Raw genomic sequence first — 25,248 nt, forward strand, 5'->3', positions numbered from 1 at the left:
ATGAAGACAAAGATTCCCTTCTGAAAGGAGAATGTCTTGGAAATTTTGTTTTAAAACGACACTGGGGGAAATGAGGGGATGAGAGGGGAGGAAAGAAAAGAAGAGAGCAAACAGGAGGGGAGGGAAGGTTTACATCTTTAGAAATCAGTTATGAAACACACAGCAATTCTGGCCAATGTCAGAAAGCTGAAAGGTATGAAGAAAATATCCTTCCCTTCAAGGCACAAGCACTGACCTGTAAAAGTTGTGTTGCAGTAGCTCTCTGCTCAGGATTCTTCACCAAACACTTTTTAACAAAATCGGTGAAATCATCGGACCAAAGTTCTGGCTTTCTGAATGTTGGTGGTGGATTTGTGGGAATCATAAAAATAGCCTAGCACAAATGAAATATCCAAAAGACAGTAAGAATCACACTAGCACAATCAAATAAACAAATCTCTTTATCTGTCTTTTTATCAGACTCTAAATTTGAAAAACAAATTTAAGCTGTTCTAGGATTTCCAGTAAGACTGAAATTCAGGAAGCCAGTCCATCTGCTACTAATGTAATCATTTCCCATTAAATTTCCTCTATTTGAATTGTAGCTCATTGAGCACATCATTCTTTATTTTACCTATTACTTTTTTTTATCAGTCTCTAAAGAAGACTACATTTCTGACCCACTAAGGACTTTCCCTAAACAGATATAGTCCCAAATTTTGCTACTACATGCCAGATTTACCTCTTGTTTCAGTTTTATATAAGCATTGCTGCTTAAAATGGGTAGTAGGAGTCCAATTTGCTTTTGCAATCCAGAATATGTAAGTAAAATTACTGCTATAATTTGAAATAATACTTGATAGAGCCAAGAGTTTTCTCTTTTTAAATATGAGTCAAAATTTCAAATGAAAAATTTCAAAGGTAATATACTACTTTAATTTATTACTAATGATTCAGTACTTATAATTTAGTGGTAATGATAATACATTCAGATAGCTCAAAATTCAAAAGCCATAAAAAGAGTCCATCTCATCTCTCACCTCCTAGATAGTCACCCTGGCGTGTTTTTGCTTTTAATCTGAGTATGTTTATGACCCAAGAAGTAGATTAAAAAAACAAAAACAAAAACCTGAAGACATTCTAAATATGAAATACAAGTCAGGGGGTTAATGTAGATGTCCCAAGATGAGTAATAAAATGTTCGAACTAGAATAGCATCTACAGGAATGAAATGGAAGAAATGAAGCATGAGATACTTCAAAGGAGGAACCAAGAGTACATGCTAATAATATTGTTTTGGAGAGGTGAAAAAAGGAAGCATGAAAAATTACTCCAGAATTCAAGAAATAAGAAATAGGTACCTTAAATTGCAAGGCACTCAGGTATTTTAATAATTCCCTATATCATTCTTTTGAATGCCCTCAGAATATGCAGCCATTTACTACAATGCATTATCATTGGTTTCTAACTTGGAAAGCGATCCAATGGACTTTCTGTGGACACAGCGGCAAAGACTCAATATCCAAGTCTGTTGATTATAGATTAAGAGTCAATCTTTTTACCAGTATATGCATCTTCTTTCAAAAAAGGTAAATTCTTTAATAGATTAGAATATTTTTATATACCTCACGTCATGTTATACATATTACATCTATGATAGTCTTTCAAAAGCAGTGTAGCCAGTATTACAAAACAATAAACATCTTTCAATCAAACAAATATTTATAAAGCATTTTTGTGTGTTCAGAACAATGCTATAATTTAGGGGTACCAAAACAAAGGGCCACAGGCCAAATAGTGCCAGTGGACCTATTTCGTTCAGACAAAATCAATCTCACATTGCCACAAGGTATGAATCTGCTGTAATTAGACTCATTTAAACTAGGACATATGTTCTTCCTTTTGCATGAGCTCTATCTAGCCTGGCTCAATTATCTACTTTATGTGATGGTCCCTTTAAATATCAGATCTTATAAACCCGGCTATTACAGTTTTTAAAATAGGATACATATCTCAGACCCCCAGAGCTCACAGTCAACTTGTGCAGAAAAAAAAAACCACATATGAAACAAATAGCAAACAACAGAGTGCCAGACAATGAATTTCTGCCTGCAAATAACCTAATTAATCTCAGACAGCTCCACAGTGGAGGCAGAACCTAATAAGGCTTTAAAAAATGAGTAAAATGGGGTTAAAAGCAGCTGCTGGAAAAGGCACACAAAACCACCTGCTACTTCCAACTAGAGAATAAAAATAAATTTGAACTCTCATCTCTGCAAAACAGTTCAAAGGACTTACATAAGCCCCTATATAGACTGACCTCAAACTGCAGGTAAATTATACTAGATTGTCTAGATAAATATTGTTCATCTGCACTTCTGTTGTAAACTGGTGGATAACACAATGATTTATGTCCTTGAGCCAATGCTCTCCTTTGAACTTTGAGGCAATGAGTTGCAGTCTTATCTTGAGATAATCTTAACATATAAGGCTCACCTTAGCAGTAGCTATTAGAAACCCAAGGATAAAAAGCTTAACTCTAGCTCTTATTTACCCAGTACTCTCATAAAGTGAACCTAAAATGTCACATTCTACCCTCAAATATGCATTGAACAAGCATGAACACCGAGCATACAGTCCAAACAAATAAGTCTTAGTGTATGATCTACACCAAAATGTCTCCAGGAAAACCACTATGCCATTTATTTCCATTTTTTAAGGTCAGATCATCAATAATAGATTTTCTTGCCAGCCTCACTATACTAATTTAACTAATTTAACCTATTAATGAACCACAGAGGATCCTCTTAAGAATCTCTAGGTTTTATATGAGTTGATTAGGTAATAGGCCCCTTCTATAGAAAGTCTGGCAATCAGTGGCTCACTTTAGATTAACAATTCATTCCCTTGCCACCAACCAAATCACAGGGACACACATTACAGCCATATAATTTATCTTATCTCTAACACCATTTTGATTGAAGAATGTTAGTAAAATAAATGACATGATTATCCTTGTGTTTGTTTCTACACAATGTGTTGCTTAACTACATACCAAACCTCTGATTATGTTTCTAAAAGAACTACTCTGATCACAAGCAGTTTAAGAAGCCAAGAAATCTAGGTGCTTCAAAACAACTAATTATCTTCATGCCTGAAATGTCATGCCTTAGACTGCAAGAGTACCCAGCAGATGTGGAAAGGGCTGAAAATGAGAAACTACAATGAAAATTGAACTTTATAATCTCAGTGGAATGAGTCAACACATGTCTGAATCTACAGCAGCTGAGTCTGTGAATGTATAGAAGTGATGGGCATGCCAGAATAACAAAGAAATTCATGCTATTATTTAAGAACCTCAGATATATGAGCAAAAGGTTATCTTCACAACAAATAAATGAGATAAAGGATGAGAAAACACTATAAAACTACAAAGAAGTAAACAAATATAGCTGTTTCCTGATAGCAAACATAATACACAGGTAACAAGCTAAATAAAATTTAAAAATAATTTCTGGAAAGGAAATAAAGTAATTACATTAATTTATAAAAGACAGTACAAATAAAAGCAAACAGTACAATGTGATGAGGCCAATACTGGACACGAGTCAGAAAAACTGGCTTGAGTTCTAAATCACTACCTGACTGTGTGGCTTTCGTATCATTTTGTTTTTTTTCTAAGTAAGGAGGTTGAACTGGATGTTTATCAGGTCCCTTACTGGGTATAAAAAGACCCTGGCACTCTTTACCAGGTATTAAAAAACCCTGGCACTCTAACTGCCTAGCAATTGAAGGGTAAAATTATACTAAACAAGTATTAAATTGCTAGTTAGAAAAGGGATGGAGAAGATGAAAAAGAGGGAAGGACAGGAAAAGGCCTTTTAGATGTTAATATAAAAATGTGAATCTAGGCCGGGCGCGGTGACTCATGCCTGTAATCCCAACACTTTGAGGGGCTGAGGTAGGTGGATCACCTAAGGCCAGGAGTTCGAGACCAGCCTGGCCAATATGGTGAAACCCTGTCTTTCCCAAAAAACAAAAATTAGCCAGGCGTGGTGGCAGGCACTTGTAATCCCAGCTACTCAGGTGGCTGAGGCAGGAGAATTGCTTGAACCTGGGAGACGGAGGTTACAACGAGCCAAGATCACGCCATTGCACTACCGCCTGGGCAACAAGAGGGAAACTCCATCTAAAAAAGAAAAAAAATGTGAATCTAAATTTTTATCACCACTCCCTCAAAAGCAAATATGAAATATACAGAAATTTTGAAGAGAATAGTAAATCTAAAGTGAACCTTTCTCCTATAATAAAGTTTCCACAGTAAGCAGAGTTAAAGTATTGGGAACATGAACTCACAATTCACTCCAGCTCCAGTAGCAATCATTAATCTGGCCAAGAAAGGCCAATGTGCCAGCCTGGAAACCAAATTAAGGGAGAGGGTGCAGCTGGTATTCTGGAAGTACAAAGCAAATAAGAGAACCAGCTCTAGACGGCACTGGGTACATAACAGCACCATTATTAGCAACTATCTGACCTATTTAACTACTCTATGCCTCTGTTCCCACATCTTAATATGGGAATGTTAGGGCTGTTCTGAATTTTAAATAGATTAATACATGTAAAACACTTAGAATAGTGCCTGCCACAATTGTAAATGCTCAATAACGTGAGCTATTATTAACCTAATTTTACGACTGAGGCTCACAAGAGTAAGCTAGCTTATTCAAGATCACACAGCTAGTAAAGTGAATGTCAAAATTAGAACTCAAGTTTGACTCCTTAGCATATGCTACCTCACATTACCACTGTTTCCATCAAATTTCTGCTATACATAATTTTATTTTAAGATAAAGGCTCTGTTATATACATTCAGTCTCTAGAAAAAAATGGAAAAGTATTTGTAACAAAGATGATTATAGTTTTACTGTCTCTAACAGTGGGAAATTGAAGAAAAAAAAAAAGCCAAACAATTGAGGGTGCTAAGTAAACTATATATGAATAACATAAAGTAACATATTGCCATAAAAACTGACAAATGTGTGACTTACAAAACCACAAAGAAAAGTTCTTAAAAAGCAAAAATGAGGGAGTAAAACAGTAAAGACTGCTTTCACATAAAAATGACTAGTACGCAGCAATAAAAACTAAAAGATGGTATAGAATCTTAAAAATTTAAACTGTCAATTCATAGCAGCAATTATGTACAAGATTGTATAAGTGTCTTTAAAATTTATTTTTACTATGATGGTTTTTAAATTTTTTTTAACTTTTAAAAATTATACTTGCAGCTAGGCATAGTGGCTCATGCCTGTAGTTCCTGAGCTCAGAGGCTGAGGGAGGAGGATCGCTTGAGCCCAGGAGCTCAAGACAAGCCTAGGCAACACAATAAGATCCTGACTCTATTTAAAAAAATATATATATATATATTTAAAAGTATTTAAAAATTATACTTGCAATTGCAAAAGCTTCATTTGATACCACCCCTTAAGCTGTCACCTATTCCAGTCTGCCCCACAACCACCTCTTACTCATGCACTGTTTAAATCCCAATACAATCAATTGTAAATCTTAACCATCTTCAAGACTGAAATATAATATCCCTTTAATACAATTCAACAATATCATAAAACATGGCTGTAGAGAAAAGCAAAAGTGAACAAAAGCCAACACTTAAAGAACTTTATCATAAATTTCACTCTCTCAGATAGAAGTCCTATGATCAGTTCAACTGACTTTTGTAAGCACATAAATGTATCCATACCTGCAATATATTAACTTCTTCAAGAAATTTAGAGTCTAATGGAATATAAAAATGTATATCAGATCATTTTAATAAAATAGTGTAAGTACTCAAATACATGTGAGCAACAGGTATTACAAAGGATGACAGCCCAAATGGGTATGTGAGCTAAATGGGTATGGGAAGATGAGATTTCAGCTGAGTCATAAAGAATGAGTGAGTCAGTGAAGCATAGAAAGGAGACCAGCATCTTCTCAGTTGTGAAGTCTGAAACCTCATGGAGCTGTGAGACAAACTGACTTATTTCAGATGTAGGGCAGGGAAATTACAAGGTGAGCCAAAGGCATCTTGTTGCCCATAAAGAAAGAAATCACTCAAATACTAACTGGATCACATCAGAAGTTCAGCACTTGTAGAACTTAGTATCAGCCATAAAAGAGTCTGATTTAACTGATCTGGGGTGACGACAAGGCACAATATTTTCTTACATCTCCCAAGCAACTCTAATATGTGAGTAACATGGAGAACCACTATTCTAAAATATAAAATACAAGACAAGTGCTATCACTCTTTAATATCTCAACTTCAGAACTTTCCATATTTTAATATTGTACTCTGATTAGTTATAAACTCATTCTAAATGCCCCGGATAACATGGAAACTACTTGAAGGCAAGACAATGTCTTCTATTGTCTGAATCTTTGTGTCTCTTGCAAAATTCTTATGTTCCAAGCAAATCACCAACGTGATGGTATTAGAAGGTGGGGTCTTTGGGAGGCGATTAGGTCATGAGGGCTCCACCTTTGTGAATGGAATTAATGCCCTCATAAACAAGTCCCCACAGAACCATCTAATCCCTTCTGCCAAATAAGGACACATAGAAGGTGCCTTCTATGAGGAACAAGCCCTAACTAGACACCAAATCTGCTAGCATCTAGATCTTGAACTTCTAAGCCACCAGAACTGCGAGCAATGCATATCTTTTGTACATAAATTACCCAGTCTAAGGTATTTTGTTATAGCAACCCAAACAGACTATACAATCACTTAAGTTTTGTATGTCAACTGCATTAGGCATAGTACTTCTCCACAGTAAAATCTAAATTTATATTGAGAGTGTTGATATAAAGACATCCAGTTAAGTATGGTGACTGAACATACTGATTTACCCCAACTCCTTCCCCAAAATCCTGCCAAAGTACAGTAAGAGTTTTAAAAAGCCTTAACCTCCAAAGACAGAAGGGCAATAGAAAATAAGAGACAGCAATAAAATTTTGGAAATAGAAAGTAGATGAAAGAGTCATAACTGACTCAAAAGATCTGAGAAATCAGTAAGAAGCACATCAATTCCCTCCAAATAACTAAAAAAAAAAAAAAAAAAAAAAAGCCTAAGAACTTGGAAGTACCAAATATATCTAAAGATAGTGGACACCTGTAACAAGAGCATACCTGGTATCAAGATCTTGGCTTCTAAAATGCCAATCCCCAGTAAAAGAAACCTATGCTCCTTGAGGAAATGACTAATTTCAAAGGTCAAAATAGGAAAATCACAAGGTTAGCTTTGGGTATCTTGCTAGGCCAGAAGGTAAGGTAACACTCAAAGATTAATGGTATTATGTCAAAAGGACATACAAATAACCAAATTTAGGATAATTTGAGCATCAAAATAGTAATAGTAATAATGACTATAACTGATTATAACAAATTGAAAACAATTAGTCTACAGTGATTTTTTTTTTAATTTTTGAGATGGAGTCTCACTGTCACCCATCCAGGCTGGAGTGCATGACATGATCTAGGCTCACTGCAACTTCTACCTTCCGGGTTCAAGCGATTCTCATGCCTCAGCCTCCCATGTAGCTGGGATTACAGGTGCCCGCCACCATGCCTGGCTATTTTTCACATTTTTAGTAGAGACAAGGTTTCACCATACTGGCCAGGCTAATCTCGAACTCCTGACCTCAAGTGATTTGCCCACCTTGGCCTCCCAAAGTGCTGGAATTACAGGTGTGAGCCACCGCACCTGGCCTACAACAATATTTTTCAAAGAGTTTAAGAAAAGCTGTTCTTTATAGAAAATTTCTAAAAATACACACTAATTGAAATACAGTATCAACATATTGCACCCTCAACGTAATTTAATGATCAATTCAGGCAAGGAACACCAATGGATACTTGAGTTTGGATATCTGTCCCCTCCAAATCTCATGTGGAAATGTGGTCCTCAATGCTGGAAGTGGGGCCTGGGAAGGAAGGGAAGAAGGAAGGGAAGGAAGAAGGGAAGGAAGAAGGGAAGGGAAGGAGGGAAAGACGATATAGAGAGATAGAATGAATAATGCCCCCACCCCCCAAGATGTCTACGTTCTAATCCCCGGACTTGTGAATATGTTACTTTACATGGTAAAAAGGATTTTGAAGATAAGATTAAGTTAAAAGTCTTGAGGTGGAGAGATTATCCTAAATTATCTGGGCAGGCCAAATGTAATCAGAAGAGTCCTAAAAAGTGGAAGAGGGAGCCAGGAGAGTCAGAGGGAGATGTGAGTTTGGAAGAATGGTCTGCTTTGAAGCAGTCTTCAAATAATGCTGCTTTGAAGATAAAGGAAGAGGGCCATGAGCCAAAGAATGTGGGCAGCCTTTAGAAGCTTGAAAAAGCAAGGAGACAAATTCTCTCTGAGATACTCCAGGATAAAAAAGCTTCCCTGCCACTACTTCAGATGTAGCCTAGTGAGATCTGTGTTAGACACTGTATTTTGGAAAGCTCCAAAATAATCTCCTTTGACTCCATGCCCCACATCCACGGCACACTGATAAAAGGCGTGGGCTCCCAAAGCCTTCAGCAACTCCGTCCCTATGGCCCTGCAGGGTTCAGCCCCTGAGGCTGCTCTCATGGGCTGGCATTGGGTGCCTATGGGTTTTCCAAGTGCATGGTGCCAGCTATTGGTAGCTCTATCTGGAGGGGTCTGGAGGATGGTGGACCTCTTCTCACAGCTTCACCAGGCAGTACTCCAGTGAAGACTCTAACCCCATATTTCCCTTCTGCATTGCCCTAGTAGAGGTTCTCCATGAAAGCTACAGCCCTACAGCAGACTTCTGCCTGGACATTCAGGCTTTTCCATATCTCCTCTAAAATCTAGGCTGGGGTTCCCAAGTCTCAACTGTTGCCTTCCTTTTAGTTATGAAAATGGCTGCAGCTGGCTTTTGCACCCTCAAATGAGCTTTTCTTTTCTACCACATGGCTGGGCTGCAAATTTTTCAACTTTTATGTTCTGCTTCCCCTTTAAATACAAGTTTGAGTTTTACATCATTTCTTTGCTCATGCATATGGGCACAGGTTGTTAGAAGCAGCCAGGTCACCTCTTGAACACTTTACTGCTTAGAAATTTCTTCTGCCAGATACCCTAAATCATCAGTCTCAAGTTCAAAGATCCACAGATCCCCAGGGCAGGGGTACAATGCCACTGGGTTCTTTGCTAATGCATAACAAAAGTGACATTTGCTCCAGTTCCCAGTAAGTTCCTCATCTCCATCAGAGACCTCATCAGCATGGATTTCATTGTCCATATCGCTATCAACATTTTGGTCACAATTTAACAAGTCTCTAGGAAGTTCCAAACTTCCCCTCATTTTCCTGTCTTCTTATGAGCCCTCCATACTCTTCCAGCCTCTGCCTGTTACCCACTTTCAAAGCTGCTTCCACATTTTCAGGTATCTTTATAGCAATGCCCTACTCCTTGGCACTGATTTTCTGTATTGGTCTATTCTCACATTGCAATAAAGAAATATCTGAGACTGGGTAATTTATAAAGAAAAGAAGTTTAATTGGCTCATGGTTCTGCAGGCTGTATAGGAAGCATAGCAGCTTCTGTTCCAGGGATACCTCAGGAAACTTACAATCATGGTGCAAGGTGAAGGGGAAGCAAGCAGATCTTTTTTTTTTTTTTTTTTGAGGCAGAGTTTCGCTCTTGCACCCAGGCTGGAGTGCAGTGGCATGATCTCGGCTCACTGCAACATCCGCCTGCCCATTTATGGTGATAACAACTTCTTCCTCTCTTACTTCCTCCTTCTCTGTCTTCCCCCAACCCCAGCTATCCGTCTATAGTAGTTTTCTATTTCTGCTGTAGTAAGTTATCACAAATGTAGTGGTTTATACAACACAAGTTTATTATCTTACAGCTCTTTAGGTTAGAAGTACAATATGGCTTGGCTCTGTGTCCCCACTTAAATCTCCTGTCAAACTGTAATCCCCAATGTTAGAGGTGCGGCCTGATGGGAGGTGATTGGACCATGGGGCTGGAGTTGTCATGAATGGTTTATTATCATCCCCCTGGTGCTGTTCTCATGATAGTGAGTTATCATAAGATGTGGTTTTAAAACTGTGTAGCACCTTCCCCCTTTCTCTCTTCCTCCTGCTCTAGCCATGAAAGATATGTTTGTGGCCGGGTGCGGTAGCCCATGCCTGTAATCCCAGCACTTTGGGAGGCTGAGGCAGTCGGATCACCTGAGGTCAGGAGTTTGAGACCAGCTTGGCCAACATGGCAAAACCCTGTCTCTGCTAAAAATACAAAAATTAGGCAGGTGTGGTGGTAGATGCCTGTAATCCCAGTTACTTGGGAGGCTGAGGCAAGAGAACTGCTTGAAGAAGCTGTTATCTCCATAAATGGGCAGTATCAGGCTAGTATGATACTGCTGTAGTGCCATCAGTATGTGGTCTCCACCTTCCAGTTTACTTCATGGTTTAAGATGGGTGGTTGAACATTACCAAACACTGACTCCAGAACTCAAAAAAAAGAGGAAGGGAATGGCAATATAGAGTATTAATCAGATCTCTTTACCCAGCCTCCCTAGAAGTCCAACACAACATTTCTCTTTTGCAGTGTTCTGAACACTTTTGAAGCTCTTTTCCAAGGGGCTGCAAAAGCCCATGGAATTTCCAGAGATAGAAATGTCTTTGTTATGCTAAGGAGTTGACACATGCCATGCCCCTAGATAGCTTCAGGATACAGGATGGCCAGCAGAAAGAATAAGCATGTAATTAGCAGGTTAGTATATTTAGCTGCCTGACCTCTGGTGAGTGGATACTAAAGACTGAGCTCAAACAAATGGCCAAAGATTTAATCAATCATTACTACTTAATGAAACCCCAGTAAAAACTCTGTACATCTAGGCTTAGCAGAACCTCCTGGTTGGCAAACACATTCACATGTCCTGATTCTACAAAAGGAAGTCACACAGACTCTGTGTTCCCTCTCAGACATTATCATATGGGTCTCTTCATTTGACTGGTCCTCCTGATTAGCATCCTTTACAATAAACCTGTTATTCTAAGTATAGTTCTTTCCTGAATTCTGCCAGCCATTCTAGCAAATTATCAAACCTGAGGGGATCAAAGGAACTGCTGAATGTATAGCCATTTAGTCAGAAGTATGGGTAACCTAGGGACCAATTAAGTGTAGCTGGTATCTGAAGAGTGGTCATGTTGGCGATCACGCCCTTGAACTTGTGGGGTCTGAGCTAACTCTGGATGGTTAGCAGCAGAACAGAACCACAGTACACTCAATTTGTGTTGAAATAGAATACTGTAATTCAGGTGGTATTCAAATATATTTTCACTGTTTTTCAAATATAGCAAAATAGTGAAATTGATAAGCAAGTGATATAAGAAGCACTTTTTACACAAAGGTGAAAAATACTGTTTCTCTAACAGCTTTTCTCTACGGTTGTGGTTCTGGAGGTGTTCATGAACTCCTTCACAGGGCCCTTTCAGGGATCTACCAAGTCAAATCTTTTTTTCATAAAAACACTAAGCCATTCTTTTCCTTTTTCTCTCAATTGACATTTGCACTACAGGTACAAAAGCAACAACAGATAAAATTGCTGGCTCCCTAGCACCAATGAAGACAGTGGAACAAAACTGTAATCATTGCACTCTTCATTGTCATGCATTCACAATTTTTTTGAATTTGTGAATTCATAAAAAAGACACTTTTGATTAAGAAAATCCTTGATTTAAAAAATACTCTTTTTAGCAAATCTTTTTAGCATCTTTTTAGCATTTTGTAGTGAAATGAGAAATATGCATAAACTATATCTGCTACATAATGAAGTACAATGGTTGTCTCAAGGAAAATTATCTGTGATTACATTGCATGCTGAACTACAGCTTTTTTCATGAATCATCTTTTTCATTTGAAAGAAAAACTGAGAGATAAACTTTGATTATTCAGATTTGGATACTCGGCAGACATTTTCTCAAAAATGAATCAACTGAACCTATGACATCATGGAAACACAGATGGTTTTTGATAACAATTATAAAATTTAAGCTTTCGTTGAAAAGTCAAATTTTCAAAAGCTTCTATCTGCCACCATGAATTTAACAGTTTCCTAGTATTTAGAAACTTTTCTGATTTTTCCAAATGACAAACACATGACATTACCCATTCACATATGAATAAAGATCTATTCCAAGTACAAGATACAGAAATAGATTTTAATGTAACAAAATAGAAAAACTCACTACTATGGTTTCAGATTCTAATACTGGAATTAATCTTTAGAAAATTATCACTGTTGAATTTTGGTGTAGTATCAAAGGAGGAATATCATAATTACCAGAAAACAAATGATTAGCATATTGCTCCATCTTAATCACATATCACATATGTGTTAGGCCAGATTTTTTTCATACATTTCCATTGAAATAATGTGTTACAACACTCACAAATAAAAAAAGAATTCAACTATGTTCTATTAAGCTATCTACTCATTTTTATGAAAATAGTAACTGATTCATATAAACAAAAGCTCTTGGGTCCTCAATTCTTTAAAGTAAAAAGGACTGCTCAGGCCAAAAAGCCTGAAAACCACCATTCTACAGTGAATGCAAACCAGGGAAACTAACAGGAATATTTTCTCCTGTTTGACGCATGTTCACCAGCAACAGTACCACAAACTTGTTTCATTTTATATTATGTCCTTCTGATTTGTTTACTTTTTTACATATTTGAAATTTTAACACAGATAAAATTTGGTATATAGTTTATTTTTTCTAAGTAACTGTATTTTAATATGCCTGAAAAAATAATGAAGAGACATGGTTCACAAGACATCAAAAGAGCATCCAGAGAAATGAAATTGGTAATGTGTCTCCATTCTGTCCAAGAAGAGGATGCCCTGGACCACTAAAAAATATACCTGGTAGATAAATAGATAAATTCAAGTGGTAGACACGGATGAGCATAGCTTGATGCAGTAGTCAGTAAGATCATCCAACTAATCACCTTATTCTAGTAACCATTTTCACCTGACAGCCTTCTGGTCAAAATTTGGATTCCCATGTAAAACTGACTTCAGAAGAGAATATGGTGATGAACATTTGATTACTTGAGGGTTAAATATCTATTTTTAAAGTAATAAATTGGAATTTTGATTTGTATACCAGTGAACTTGGTTAATTTAAGTCCATCCTATGAGACAGTTCCATATTTATTACATTGGCAGATCGGTCTTTGAATAATAAATGCTGCTCTGTGATCTTGTCTGGGTAGCCAACTGATCTTCCTTAGAAAATACACAACCACAACCCTTCTGCAAGCATTATGCTCATACTACATCACTGATTACCTAAATTTCCACCCTGACAAAGAAGAGGGCTCTGCCAATAACAAAGCATATTAAGTTATATATTTCAGAATAATGGAATAAGAGTGAAACTTTACTAAAAATAGTGAATAAAATAATACTTTAAATGTTAAATAAGTTTTGAGATAAGGCCTTTTAATGTTTAATTTTAGAATAATTCTAGGCATTTTAACAGCATAATAACTCCTCAAAAAAAGAAGTGTATGGTTTGGATGCCACTTTAAGCCATGAAATTTTTATCTCAGCTATTTAAATAAAGTATCTCATCTGAAATATGGTACAATGTATACTTTACACTGCATTAGCTATAACAATAAATAATGGATCATAAACATTTACATATTATAAAAAGAACAAAATGAAAGGTAAGACTATGCGGAAAAAATACTAGAACTACTACTAGAAGTTTGGGAAAAATAAGAAGACAGTACAAAAACATCAATAAAACAGATTGAAAAATAAAGCTGATGAACTAATTGCCTTGAATGTATCAGAAAACTTAAGGGAAGATAAAATATTAGAAATCAGTGGCCGGGCACGGTGGCTCCGCCTGTAATCCCGGCACTTTAGGAGGCTGAGGCGGGTGGATCACGAGGTCAGGAGATCGAGACCATCCTGGCTAATACAGTGAAACCGCATCTCTACTAAAAATACAAAAAATTAACTGGGCGAGGTGGCGGGCACCTGTAGTCCCAGCTACTCGGAAGGCTGAGGCAGGAGAATGGCATGAACCCGGGAGGTGGAGCTTGCAGTGAGCCGAGATCAGAGATCGCGCCACTGCACTCCAGCCTGGGTGACAGAGCGAGACTCTGTCTTAAAAAAAAAAAAAAAGAAAAAGAAATAATTGACATATATCAGATAAACTAATTGCATGTATTATCAAAACAATTTCAGAAGTATGATAAAATTAAGAATCTGGAAGAAAACTTTCATAGTAACTTATCTTAGGAATAAAACAGAAAATGAATCAGAGCTTTAAAAGCCAGAAAGAAGAACCAATACCCCCATCCAAAGGAACTATCTGGAATGTACCAAAACGCCTCAAAACAGAAAAAAAAAAATATGACTACAAAATGAGAAAAAAGGAAATAATGAACAAAAGATTCATGTAATGTAACTTAGTATAATTTGACCATAAGATTAGGGAAATAAATTAATACTAGTCATTAGCAGCTTTTGTATCATCTGGTAAAAGAGTTCCAAGGACAAGAAGTTCAACACCATGAAGTACTATTAAAAGATCAGAATATTATGTGCAATACTGCCTAGCTTCATTTTACCAAAGTGCAACAATAATTCAATTCAATCCAAAGTAAATCAATAGCATCCATTGATTTTCTTTCTATTCTATTCCCACCTCTGACTCCTAAAGCAGTGCAGCACACACGTCTTAGCTCTATCCCAATGCCCCCACCACCATATGCCACCCTTGCAATAGCTGTGTCTTGTCTATCACTAGCCTGGTGCAGTCTGTCCTAATGAGGAAAAGCAGGGAAGATGCCTGCATAGGCTCAGGACCATTTAAATGGGGAATCCTGGGATCCTGGGTAGGCAGAGCATGATCTAGGAGGGAAAACTATGGGCTCTAGCACAGGGATGTAGCACGGCCCATGCAGGGCATAATCTTTGGGCAAAGGCTCCAGTTACCGGGCCTAGTGCCTATAATTGACATACTATCCTCAAAATTATCATTTAGCATAAAATCATCCTCATTCAAGTTAAAATATTATGTGTCACACTTTACAACCAAAGTGCAAAGACTAAGTTGTTATAGAATCTGTGAAAGTTAATCAAGTAATCAAAACATAGTAAAATATAAAAATGCTCATTATAAAGAACACATCATTCAAAATCCAGTCATATCTAATACAGACTACAAAACTTAAGCAGATGTTTATACAAAGGCCTATGAACTCAAACTGATACAAAGAACTGGGTTAAAGCTAAACAAGCAGAGGTGAGCACAGAGCTCCTGTGATTGAATCACGATAAAACAATACACTAGTCCTCAGATAGCAAGAGTATGATGCAATAAGTGAGGCTCTCGTCCCAAAACAGTACAAATCAATTTCACAAAAATCTATAATAGAAGTCAATGTAAATTAGGATTAAGAAAATCAAAATTAACAACAAAAAATATATGAAGAACAAAAAAGAAATAACTGAAAATATGAAAAGTTTATAATTAAAAAAAGACACACAGACATATATATATGTATCAAAGTCTACAATCAGAAAAAAACAATAGATCTCAGAAATTTAGTGTGAAATTTAAGAGTAAATAGTAAGTTTTAGAAAGAAATCTGTCAACACGGCCCCTCATTTTCTTGCCTAGGGAAAAGAAGGCTTAATCTACAGCCTTGGCCAAATATGATTGCCAGATAAATAAACCCTTAGATTCTACCATAAGTTAATTAAAATGATAAAAAAATTCATATATTAGTTTCTAACTCCAAATTTCTTTAAGAAAACCTTATGATTCACAAGCAACCATCCAATTCCAAACTCTATGCCAGTGGTTCGTAACACTGGCTACATATTAGAAACACCTGGGAAGCATTCTAAAATTGCTTATTCCCTGAACTCAGCCCAAAGAATCTGGTGTTGTCTAGGCCTTGGTTGGTTGGTTTTTAAAAAAATGTCCTATATGAGTGTAAGGTGTATCAAGGGTCAAAAATCACTGCATGAATCAAACAGTATGGATCCAAACTCCCACTACATTTAGCACAAGTTTGGGGAATAAAAACTTACCATTTTTAGAGACATAGTTCATAAATAGAATGGGAGAAACTAGGAAAACTAATTCAGGGGCCACCTCTAGGCAACAACAATCAAACTGTTCCCCTTGCTAAATAAATAAATACATATATACTATATAAAATATATATAAATATACATATAATACACATTTATATATTTATGTGTATGTATGTCACTATATTTTATATTTCATCTAAAATTCCATAAATTAGAAAGTCATTGCTGTTTAAAAACTGTGTAACTTCTGCTTCTAGGAAGATAGAGTAGATGTACATTTTCCTATTTCTCTCATTAAGTACAACCAAACACCATGGACATTATGAATAAACAAGCATATGAAGATCTGGACTGGGCACAGTGGCTCATGCCTATAATCCCAGCCGCTTGGGAAGCTGAGTGGGGAGGACTGCCTGAAACCAGGAATTCAAGACCAGTTCAAGACCACTGTTTCTAAACATACATATATATATATACACACACACACACACACACACATATGAATTCTATATATACATATATATCAATTCTATATATATATATATCAGCCCATATATATATAGATTCTAACGAGTATATATATATATGTATATATATATATATACGTATATATATATATGTATGTATATATATATATACGTATATATATATATATATGAAAGATGGAGAGAAGGCAGAACAGCTAGGGATCTTGGAACCCAAGGAACATAACTGATGACTTCCCTGGATCTTCTTTTTCCCTTATATATTCCACACTTGGGGCCAGATAAGCCAACAACCAGAAAAAGCTAACAGGTACAAACAAAAAAGCTCCAACAAAACCCTGCCCAAAAAATGAAGAGAAGAACACCATGGAAAGAAGAAAACTTTAGGCAAATTTCACTCTATGTCAGCCAAACACCACAGAAAAAACTGTAGTCCCATTCTAACCATGTCAGAAAGGCTTAGTGGACAGCCTAAAGTTCTATCCTCATGAGACTATAAAAAGGCCCCACAATACGCCTGACATGGTGAGAAAAGACCAAGTAGGGAGCCAAGAATTTCACCCCTCTGGAAAGTAAAAGGACAGCTCCCCCTAGCAGTGTCAGTAGACATCAAGTAGAACCTGTACTTCCTCTCCAAACTGGCAGCAATGAGGTGACCCTCCCACTACCCACTGAGGAGGACTAGAAAAAAGTTAAATTAAGACTTTCACTAACCAGTGGAAATTAGGTAAGCACCAATACAATAGAGACTATACACGGAGAGCTAGAATCCCCACTCTGACTCAGCAATAATGAGGAGCCACTCCTGCTACTTGAGTAGGGCAACAGAGACTGAAAGGGGAATCTGGACTTCAACAAACTCTACCTGGCAGTGATGAGCTCCCTTCCCTTCCTAAAGTAATGTCATAAACATTCACCTAAAACAGAAGGTTTAAATAAGATCCAGAGTCTCAGAATATAATGGGGAAATAGGTCCTGTTTTCAACCAAAAATTACTCATCAGACCAAGAGTCAAAAAAATCACAAACTGACCAAAAAAACAAAAAAAAGTCAACACCAAAAAAAGACATGTCAGAGTATCTGACAAATATTTTAAGAGTCTTTTAAAAAATGCTTCAATGAACAATCATGAAAATAATTGAAACAAATGTAAAAATAGAAAGCCTCAGCTTTACCAGTACCTTGTGATAATATATGTACATATAGAATAATACTAAAATAAACCACCAAAAAGTTTTGCATAGAAATATCCTCATAAACACTATAGATAAATCAAAAGAAAACCCTTAAAAAAATCAAGTAACCCACAGGAAGTCAAAAAAAAAGAAAACAGAAATTTAAAAAGTGCAAAACTTTAGCCATAACATATTAATAATGGACATTACGTAGTGATGAGACATAATTCACCAAGAAAACATAACAAGCACTAATGTGTATGCACCAACCAACAAGCTACAAAATATATGAAGCAAAAACTAAAACTTGAAAGGAGAAATAGATAAATTCACCATTATGAGTAGAAACGTCAATATCCTCTAACAACAAGAGATAAAACACATAGACAGAAAATCAGCAAGGATACAGAAGAAATCAACAACACCATCAACAAAACTTAGAGAATATCCCACCTCAACAACAGCAGAGTACTTATTACTTTCAAGTAATCATGGACCATATACCAAGAGAGAACATATACTGAGGCATAAAACATACATCAACAAATTTTAAAGAACTGAACAGAGTGGAGTCTCCAAGCACAATGGAATCACACTAGAAATCAATAACAGAGACATAATAGGAAAATCAAGCACTTGAAAACTAAAGAACACTTTCAAATAATCTATGTGTCAAAGATGTCTCAAGGGAAATTAAAAAAATACACTAAACCTAATAAAAATGAAAATACAACAAATCCTATTAAAATTTGTAGGACACATGCTCCTACTTGAAGAGCCTAGACAAAGAAGAACAAAAATAAATGCAAGACAAGAAGAAAGAAAATAATAGAGTAGAAATCAATACAATTTAAAATATGAAAAGTTAAAAACATCAATGTAACAAACAGCTATTTTAAAAAACACACACAAGAAATTGACAAACCTCTTCCAAAATGACAAAAAAGACAAAAAGAGTAGTAAAGTTTCTAAATATATTTTTGTTTTTTAAGCAATTGTAAATGGTATTGCATTTTTAACTTTAATGTCCATGAATTCATTGTTAATGTATATAGAAAAACAACTGATTTTTATATATTTATCTTGCATCTTGAAACCTTGTTGCGCTTACTCATTAATTCTATGAGTTTATTTATTGGTATTTTCTATGTAGAAATCATATCATCTACAAAAGGAGATGGTTTCATTTCTACCTTTCCAATCTGTATGCCTTTTCCTTTCACTTCTTGCCTTTTTGAGCTGGCAAGAACTCCCAGTACTGTGCTGAATAAGAGTGGTGAGAGTGAACATTGTTCCTGTTCCCAATATCAGGGGAAAACATTCAGTGTTTTACCATTAATTATGATGTTAGCTGAAAGGTTTTTATATGTATTCTTCATCAAATTGAAGAAGTTATCTTTATTCCTATTATTCTGAGATCATTCAATACCGTAAATGGGTACTGAATTGCATCAAATTTTTTTTCTACATTATGTGACTTTTCTTCTTTAGTCTGTTAATATGGTGCATTACATTGATTCAGTTGAATGGTACTCTCCCCACCCAACAATCCAGCTGTCTGTATGTTCTTAAGGTGGAAGCTCAGAGTGTTGTTTTTTTTTTAACACTGTGACCCTGAATAAAGCAACATATCTATACAGCTAGTCCCAGAATCAGTGGTAATTGCTTACATAAGAAGTTCCATATGGCCAGATGATACAGATTGTGGACACATGAGAAAAACCTTCTTGTTGCAAGTAAAATATATCTGTGGCTGAGAAAAAAAGACTGTCAAATGAAAAATTCTACATACAAAAAAGAAAAAAATCAGACACTGGGCACAGTGGCTAACGCCTGTAATCCCAGTACTTTGGGAGGCCGAGGTGGGCAGATCACTTGAGGTCAGGAGATCAAGACCAGCTTGGGCAACATGGTAAAACCCTGTCTCTACTAAAAAAAAAAAAAAAAAAAAAAAAAAATTAGCTGAGTGTGGTGGTGCATGCCTGTGTTCCCAGCTATTCGTGAGGCAGGAGAATCACTTGAACCCGGGAGGCAGATGTTGCAGTGAGCTGAGATTGCGCCACTGCACTCCAGCCTGGGTGACAGTACGAGACTCCATCTCCAAAAAAAAAAAAATTGGATTTTTTGGTTTACTTTCCCTGATTCTATTAGTCACTGAATACAATAAACCAAATACTAAATAGGATTAGTTATGACTCATAAATAAACATAAGGAGTGTATTATATTGCCATTCATTCATTGTATGTAAATTTCCTACAGCTACACTATAATATACAGCTTCCTAAAGCAATCTAAAAGTAACAAACTTTAATGATATAGCACAACTGAAGTTTGGTATAGTAAGTGCAAATAAGTATTGCAATGAAAATTCATCATGGTAAACTCAAGGGTCTATAAAAAATCAATTTATCGAGGACCTAGTTCAAGAAGAACTATATTAATACATAGATTTCTGTAACTTCGCAGAGAATTCCCCACAATTGCTACATTTAAAGTAATCAACACATTTCTGTATCTCAGAAGAAGATGGAAATTATGTGTTCGCCTATCCTAATGTGTTAAACTTTTATTACAATAGTTTTAGTATATTTTTAGCTTAACATTAAGGTAGAAACATTCCATCAAACTAAGAAATAGAAATTGCTCTGAAATTGCAAAAACCTGTACTATTTCCCATTTTAAAATCAGAAGGATTACTTCTATAGCATTTAATTGTTACATCTTATAATAATAAATTACGTGGTACTAATATGCATAATAGAACACAACGGTAGTAGTAATAATGATTGAGCAGTAGTATATTTACATACCGATAAAAGAAAACCCATGTAGAAGAAACTGAAGAAAATAAATGGGAGAGTGAACAAATGATGAAGTAATGCTCCAAAATACAAGAAAAAGAAAGAATGGGATACAGAATAGAGGTTAAGAGATTGGACTTGAGCAGAGAAGGAACCCTCTTCCTCTACATGGAGCATATTGTGAGGGAGGGAAGAATGAAATGAGAAGGAGGAGAAAAAGAAACAAAGGAAGAAAAAATAAAGGGAAGGAAGAAAGGAAGAAAGAGAGGGGGAAAAAAGAGATAAAGGAAGGAAGGAAAAGTATAGATATTGTCTGTTATGGACTGAATTGTGTCCTGTCCCCCCACCACCACCACTACCAAATTTTATGTCAAAGCCCTAATGCTCCATGTTACTGTATTTGCAGATTGGGCCTTTAAAGAGGTATTAAGGTTAAATGAGGTCGTAAAGGTGGGGCTCTAATCCAATATGACTTGTGTCCTTATAAGAAGAAGAAGAGACGTTAGGAATGTGTACATTCAAAACCAAAGGCCAGGGCTGGGCACGGTAGCTTAACGCCTGTAATCCCAGCACTTTGGGAGGCCAAGGCAGGCAGATCACTGGAGCCCAGGAGTTTGAGACCAGCCTGGGCAACACAGCGAAGCCCATCTCTACAAAATATACAACAATTAGCCAGGCATGGTGGTGTGCACCTGTAGTCCCAGCTACTCAGGGAGGCTGAGGTGGGAGGATCATCTGAGCTCAGGAGGTCACGGCTGCAGTGAGCTGTGATCACGCCACGACATTCCAGCCTGGGAGACAGAGCAAGACCCTGCCTCAAACAAAAACAAAAACCCAAAGGCCATGTGAGAACACACAAAGGCGGCAGCCATCTGCAAGCCAGAGGGAGACCTCAGAAGAAACCAGACCTGCCAACACCTTGATCTTGGAAGTCCAGACTCCAGAACTGTAAGAAAATAAACTTTTGCTGTTTAAATCACCCAGTCTTTAGCATTTTGTTATAGCAGCAGGAACAGACTAATACATTAAGTTAGATGGAGGAACAGAATCAGTGAACTGCTAATAGTCTCCAGTTTTTCTTTGGACCAGAAAGCAAGTCTGACAAGACCAAGGAGAGATGGGGTAAAGAAATTTTGCAGCAGACCCAGAAGACAATGAGGTGGTAGGTGTAGGGGAACATGTGAAAGGATTGTCAACAGTCCATTTCAGATTAGAAATCAATCTTTTGGGGGCATCAGTCTTCACAGTTACATAACTGCAGTTAAGCAGCCTGGTTATGAGGAACACAGCAAAATGGGAAAGGTAAAAACCTTTGAGTTTTTGTAAGTCTGAGTGATAACCTAGCTCTATCAGTGTAGCTGTGTCTTGGGTTGTTATCTAGAGTTATAATAATGATAGTTACATAGAGTGTGCCAATAATAATATCTACTCCTTTTAGAGTTGTTTTAGAGTTATGTAAAACTTTATCACAGAGTTGGTCAGATAGTAGACAATAAATAATAGCTACTATACTTATTACTATGGGATTAGTCTAGTATTGGTGCATTGTTAGGAAGATACAGCAAAAAAGAGAAGGAAAAAAAAGGAATTAAAAGAAAGTGGTTCAGCCAGGTGCGGTGGCTCATGCCTGTAATCCCAGCACTTTGGGAGACCAAGGCGGGTGGATCACTTGAGGTAAGGAGTTCGAGACCAGCCTGGGCAACATGGTGAAACCCCATCTCTACTAAAAATACAAAAAATTAGCCGGGCGTGGTGGCAGACACCTGTAATCCCAGCTACTCGGGAAGCTGAGGCAGGAGAATCACTTGAACCTGGGAGGTGGAGGTTGCAGTGAGTTGAGATCATGCCACTGCACTCAAGCCTGGGCAACAAGAGTGGAACTCTGTCTCAAAAAAGAAAAAAAAAAGAAAGTGGTTCAAGGACAGAGTAGAGTCTTGGCTAGATAGAGGAGTAAAGTGAATGCCTGAGGATACTGACAAGCCGGAAAACAGGAGGAAAAATAAGTTAAATGGCCTGAGGATGAAGTCCAGTTGAATTTTAAACCCAAGAAAATGAGAAAGATCAAAAGATCGGTAATTAAAATAAAAACCTCCAGAGACTGCTGAGTGTGAATCAGCAGTTGCTTCTTATATGTAACACCACAGAGAAACATAACAAAAAAAGAAAGCCAGCTAAATGGTCATGGCCTTGTCATTAGCTAGCAGTGTATCTTGAAAGAAGGCGCTTAAACTGTGAGCCTTACTGCTATTTGAGGATTACTGACAAATTACCTCTGGTTTCTCCTTTATTCCACTTCCACTGTACCCTCTCTCCGATAACACACACACACACACACACACACACACACACACACACTCATCATTATAGTAAAGATCAAGAAAGGCAGCAAACAAGAGCAAAGATCTGGAAAGCAGGCACATTTTCAAAACTGACATTTGTCTTGTGCATCCTCCCACTTCCCTTTTCCCTCTCCCAGTCCCACCTCTACAAGCCCAAAAACCCCAGTTGTCACTGTTGGCTCCACTCCCAGAAAAAGCCCAAAGTGCCATGTTTCTCTTTGACCTTTCTTCCCTCCCTCCCACCTATTAAAACTTCCACTGAGTCTATCTCAGTTTAACAAGGGAAAAGGCAAACTGATTAAGCCTTTTCATAATGATGCCAGGATGAACAGTAACTCTCTCATCTGTGCTTAAACCTCCCAAGTGTGTTTGGCTTAAAAAGTGAAATGAATCTATTTGGCAAAATTTCAGGCATAATGGAAAAGGGATAATTTGGGGCAAGGAAATTTTCTTTCTTCCCTATTTTAAAGTTGTGAGGAAGAAAAAGAAGTGTTTGTCGTAACTGACAACAGACAACCACCACAGAAAAAACATCCACAGCAGCTCAGAATGCTACACTGCTACACTTAAGGGTACTTTTTAGGTGTACAGGCCTGCACAGGATGCTGAAGTGGGGGGCTTATGATAGCAAACATGAGGAAGCAATCTACCCTACTATAACCCTGAAAACAGTGGTTCAGAACCATCTACCAGGTCATGGTAATGACTCTCTTTTCTCTTCCCTTTATTACAGAGGCTGCCCCTCACCCTGCCCCCCAGATGCTCCCCTGATAAAAAGAGGTGGGGAAAAAGGAGGCAGCCATAAAGGCAGCAGCAGGAGTGAACTCTCCACCTTGGTTATTTCCTGTTAAAAGTGGGGAAAGAATCTGCAGCCTAGAAACCTTAACAGAAGCCTGAGTATAAAGCAAGAAAATAGCTGTAGATAGAATCACATGAAAAAGTGACTATACAGGAAAAGGTGCCATTCAATGAGAAAAGGGGGAAAAGTATCACTGAAGAAAAGAAACACTCTCTTCCCTCCCTTCCCAAAAAAGGTAGAAATACAATCAAATGTTTCAGAGCAGGGATCAGGAAAACTTCGGCCCACATGCCAAATCTAACCAGCCTCCTGTTTTGGTAAATAAAGTTTTATGGGAACACAGCCACACTCATTCATTTATGTGCTGTCTATATGGCTACTTTCACATTATAATGGAAGAGCTGAACGACTGCAACAGAGACCATATGACTTGTAAAGACTAAAATATTTACTATCTGGCCCTTTACAGAAAAAAGGCCCTGCTTTAGGAGGTCAGGGGTAAGAAGGGGACTGAGATGAGGCCATCGGATTTGATAATAAGTGATCTCTGGCAAATATGAAGAAACAATTTAAAAGAAGTTTAAAAGAAAGTAAATGTATTTTAATAAAGTAGAGACAATGAGGATAAGGTATTCTTTCAAACAGCCTCTAGGAACAAAGGAAGACTACATGCAAGTCTGCATGGGGAAATAAGAAATTTTCTTGATCTCACCAGTCTTCCTCCTCTTGGAGTCACTCTCTTTAATCACCAACCAAACAGCTTCCCAAATTAGAAACTTCAGAATTTTGGTAAGTGATTCTAGCTCCACACTGCTTTCTGTATCCTCAGTTCCAGGTGCAATGCTTAGTATACAAAAGATAATGTTTGTTGAGTAAAACAATTTAAGAGTACAGAATGTAGAGAGAAAAGATTGAGAAGAGAGAAAAAAATTCTGTCCCCACTTCATACCTGGAAAAACATTCCATGCCACCTCTAATGGCTATGTGGCTTGGACTCAAGTCTTAAGAGTCATCATAGGCCGGGCGCAGTGGCTCATGCCTGTAATCCCAACACTTTGAGAGGCTGAGCCCAGTGGATCACTTGAACTCAGGGGTTCAAGACCAGCCTGGCCAACATGGTAAAACCCCATCTCTACTAAAAACACAAAAATTAGCCAGGCACAGCAGCACGTGCCTATAATCCCAGCACTTTGGGAGACCGAGACAGGTGTATCACTTGAGGTCAGGAGTTCAAGAACAGCCTGGCCAACATGGTGAAACCCTGTCTCTACTAAAAACATAAAAATTAGCCAGGCATGGTGCCATGTGCCTGTAATCCCAGCTACTTGGGAGGCTGAGACAGGAAAATCGCTTGAACCCAGGAGGCGGAGGTTGCAGTGAGCCGAGATCGTGCCACTGCACTAAAAAAAGAAAAAAAAAAAAAAAAAAAAAAGGTCTGGTTATTTAAAAGAGCCTGAGACTCCTCCCCTTTCTCTTGCTCCTGCTAGCACCATGTGACATACTCATGCCCCCACTGAGGCCTCACCAGAAG

The 25,248-nt window shown here is 37.3% G+C and overlaps 1 protein-coding gene across 3 annotated transcripts in view; it reads right to left on the reverse strand.

Moving 5' to 3' along the window:
* STK3 (serine/threonine kinase 3) overlaps positions 1–25,248 on the reverse strand; it is a 355,868-nt gene that overhangs the window by 144,260 nt on the left and 186,360 nt on the right. For all 3 annotated transcript variants that reach the window (XM_024250559.3, XM_063726297.1, NM_001132197.1), the window contains 1 exon segment: positions 236–373. In XM_024250559.3, the coding sequence (XP_024106327.1) occupies positions 236–373 (138 nt within the window).

This window comes from Pongo abelii, chromosome 7, assembly GCF_028885655.2.
Source record: "Pongo abelii isolate AG06213 chromosome 7, NHGRI_mPonAbe1-v2.0_pri, whole genome shotgun sequence".
NCBI lineage: Eukaryota > Metazoa > Chordata > Mammalia > Primates > Hominidae > Pongo > Pongo abelii.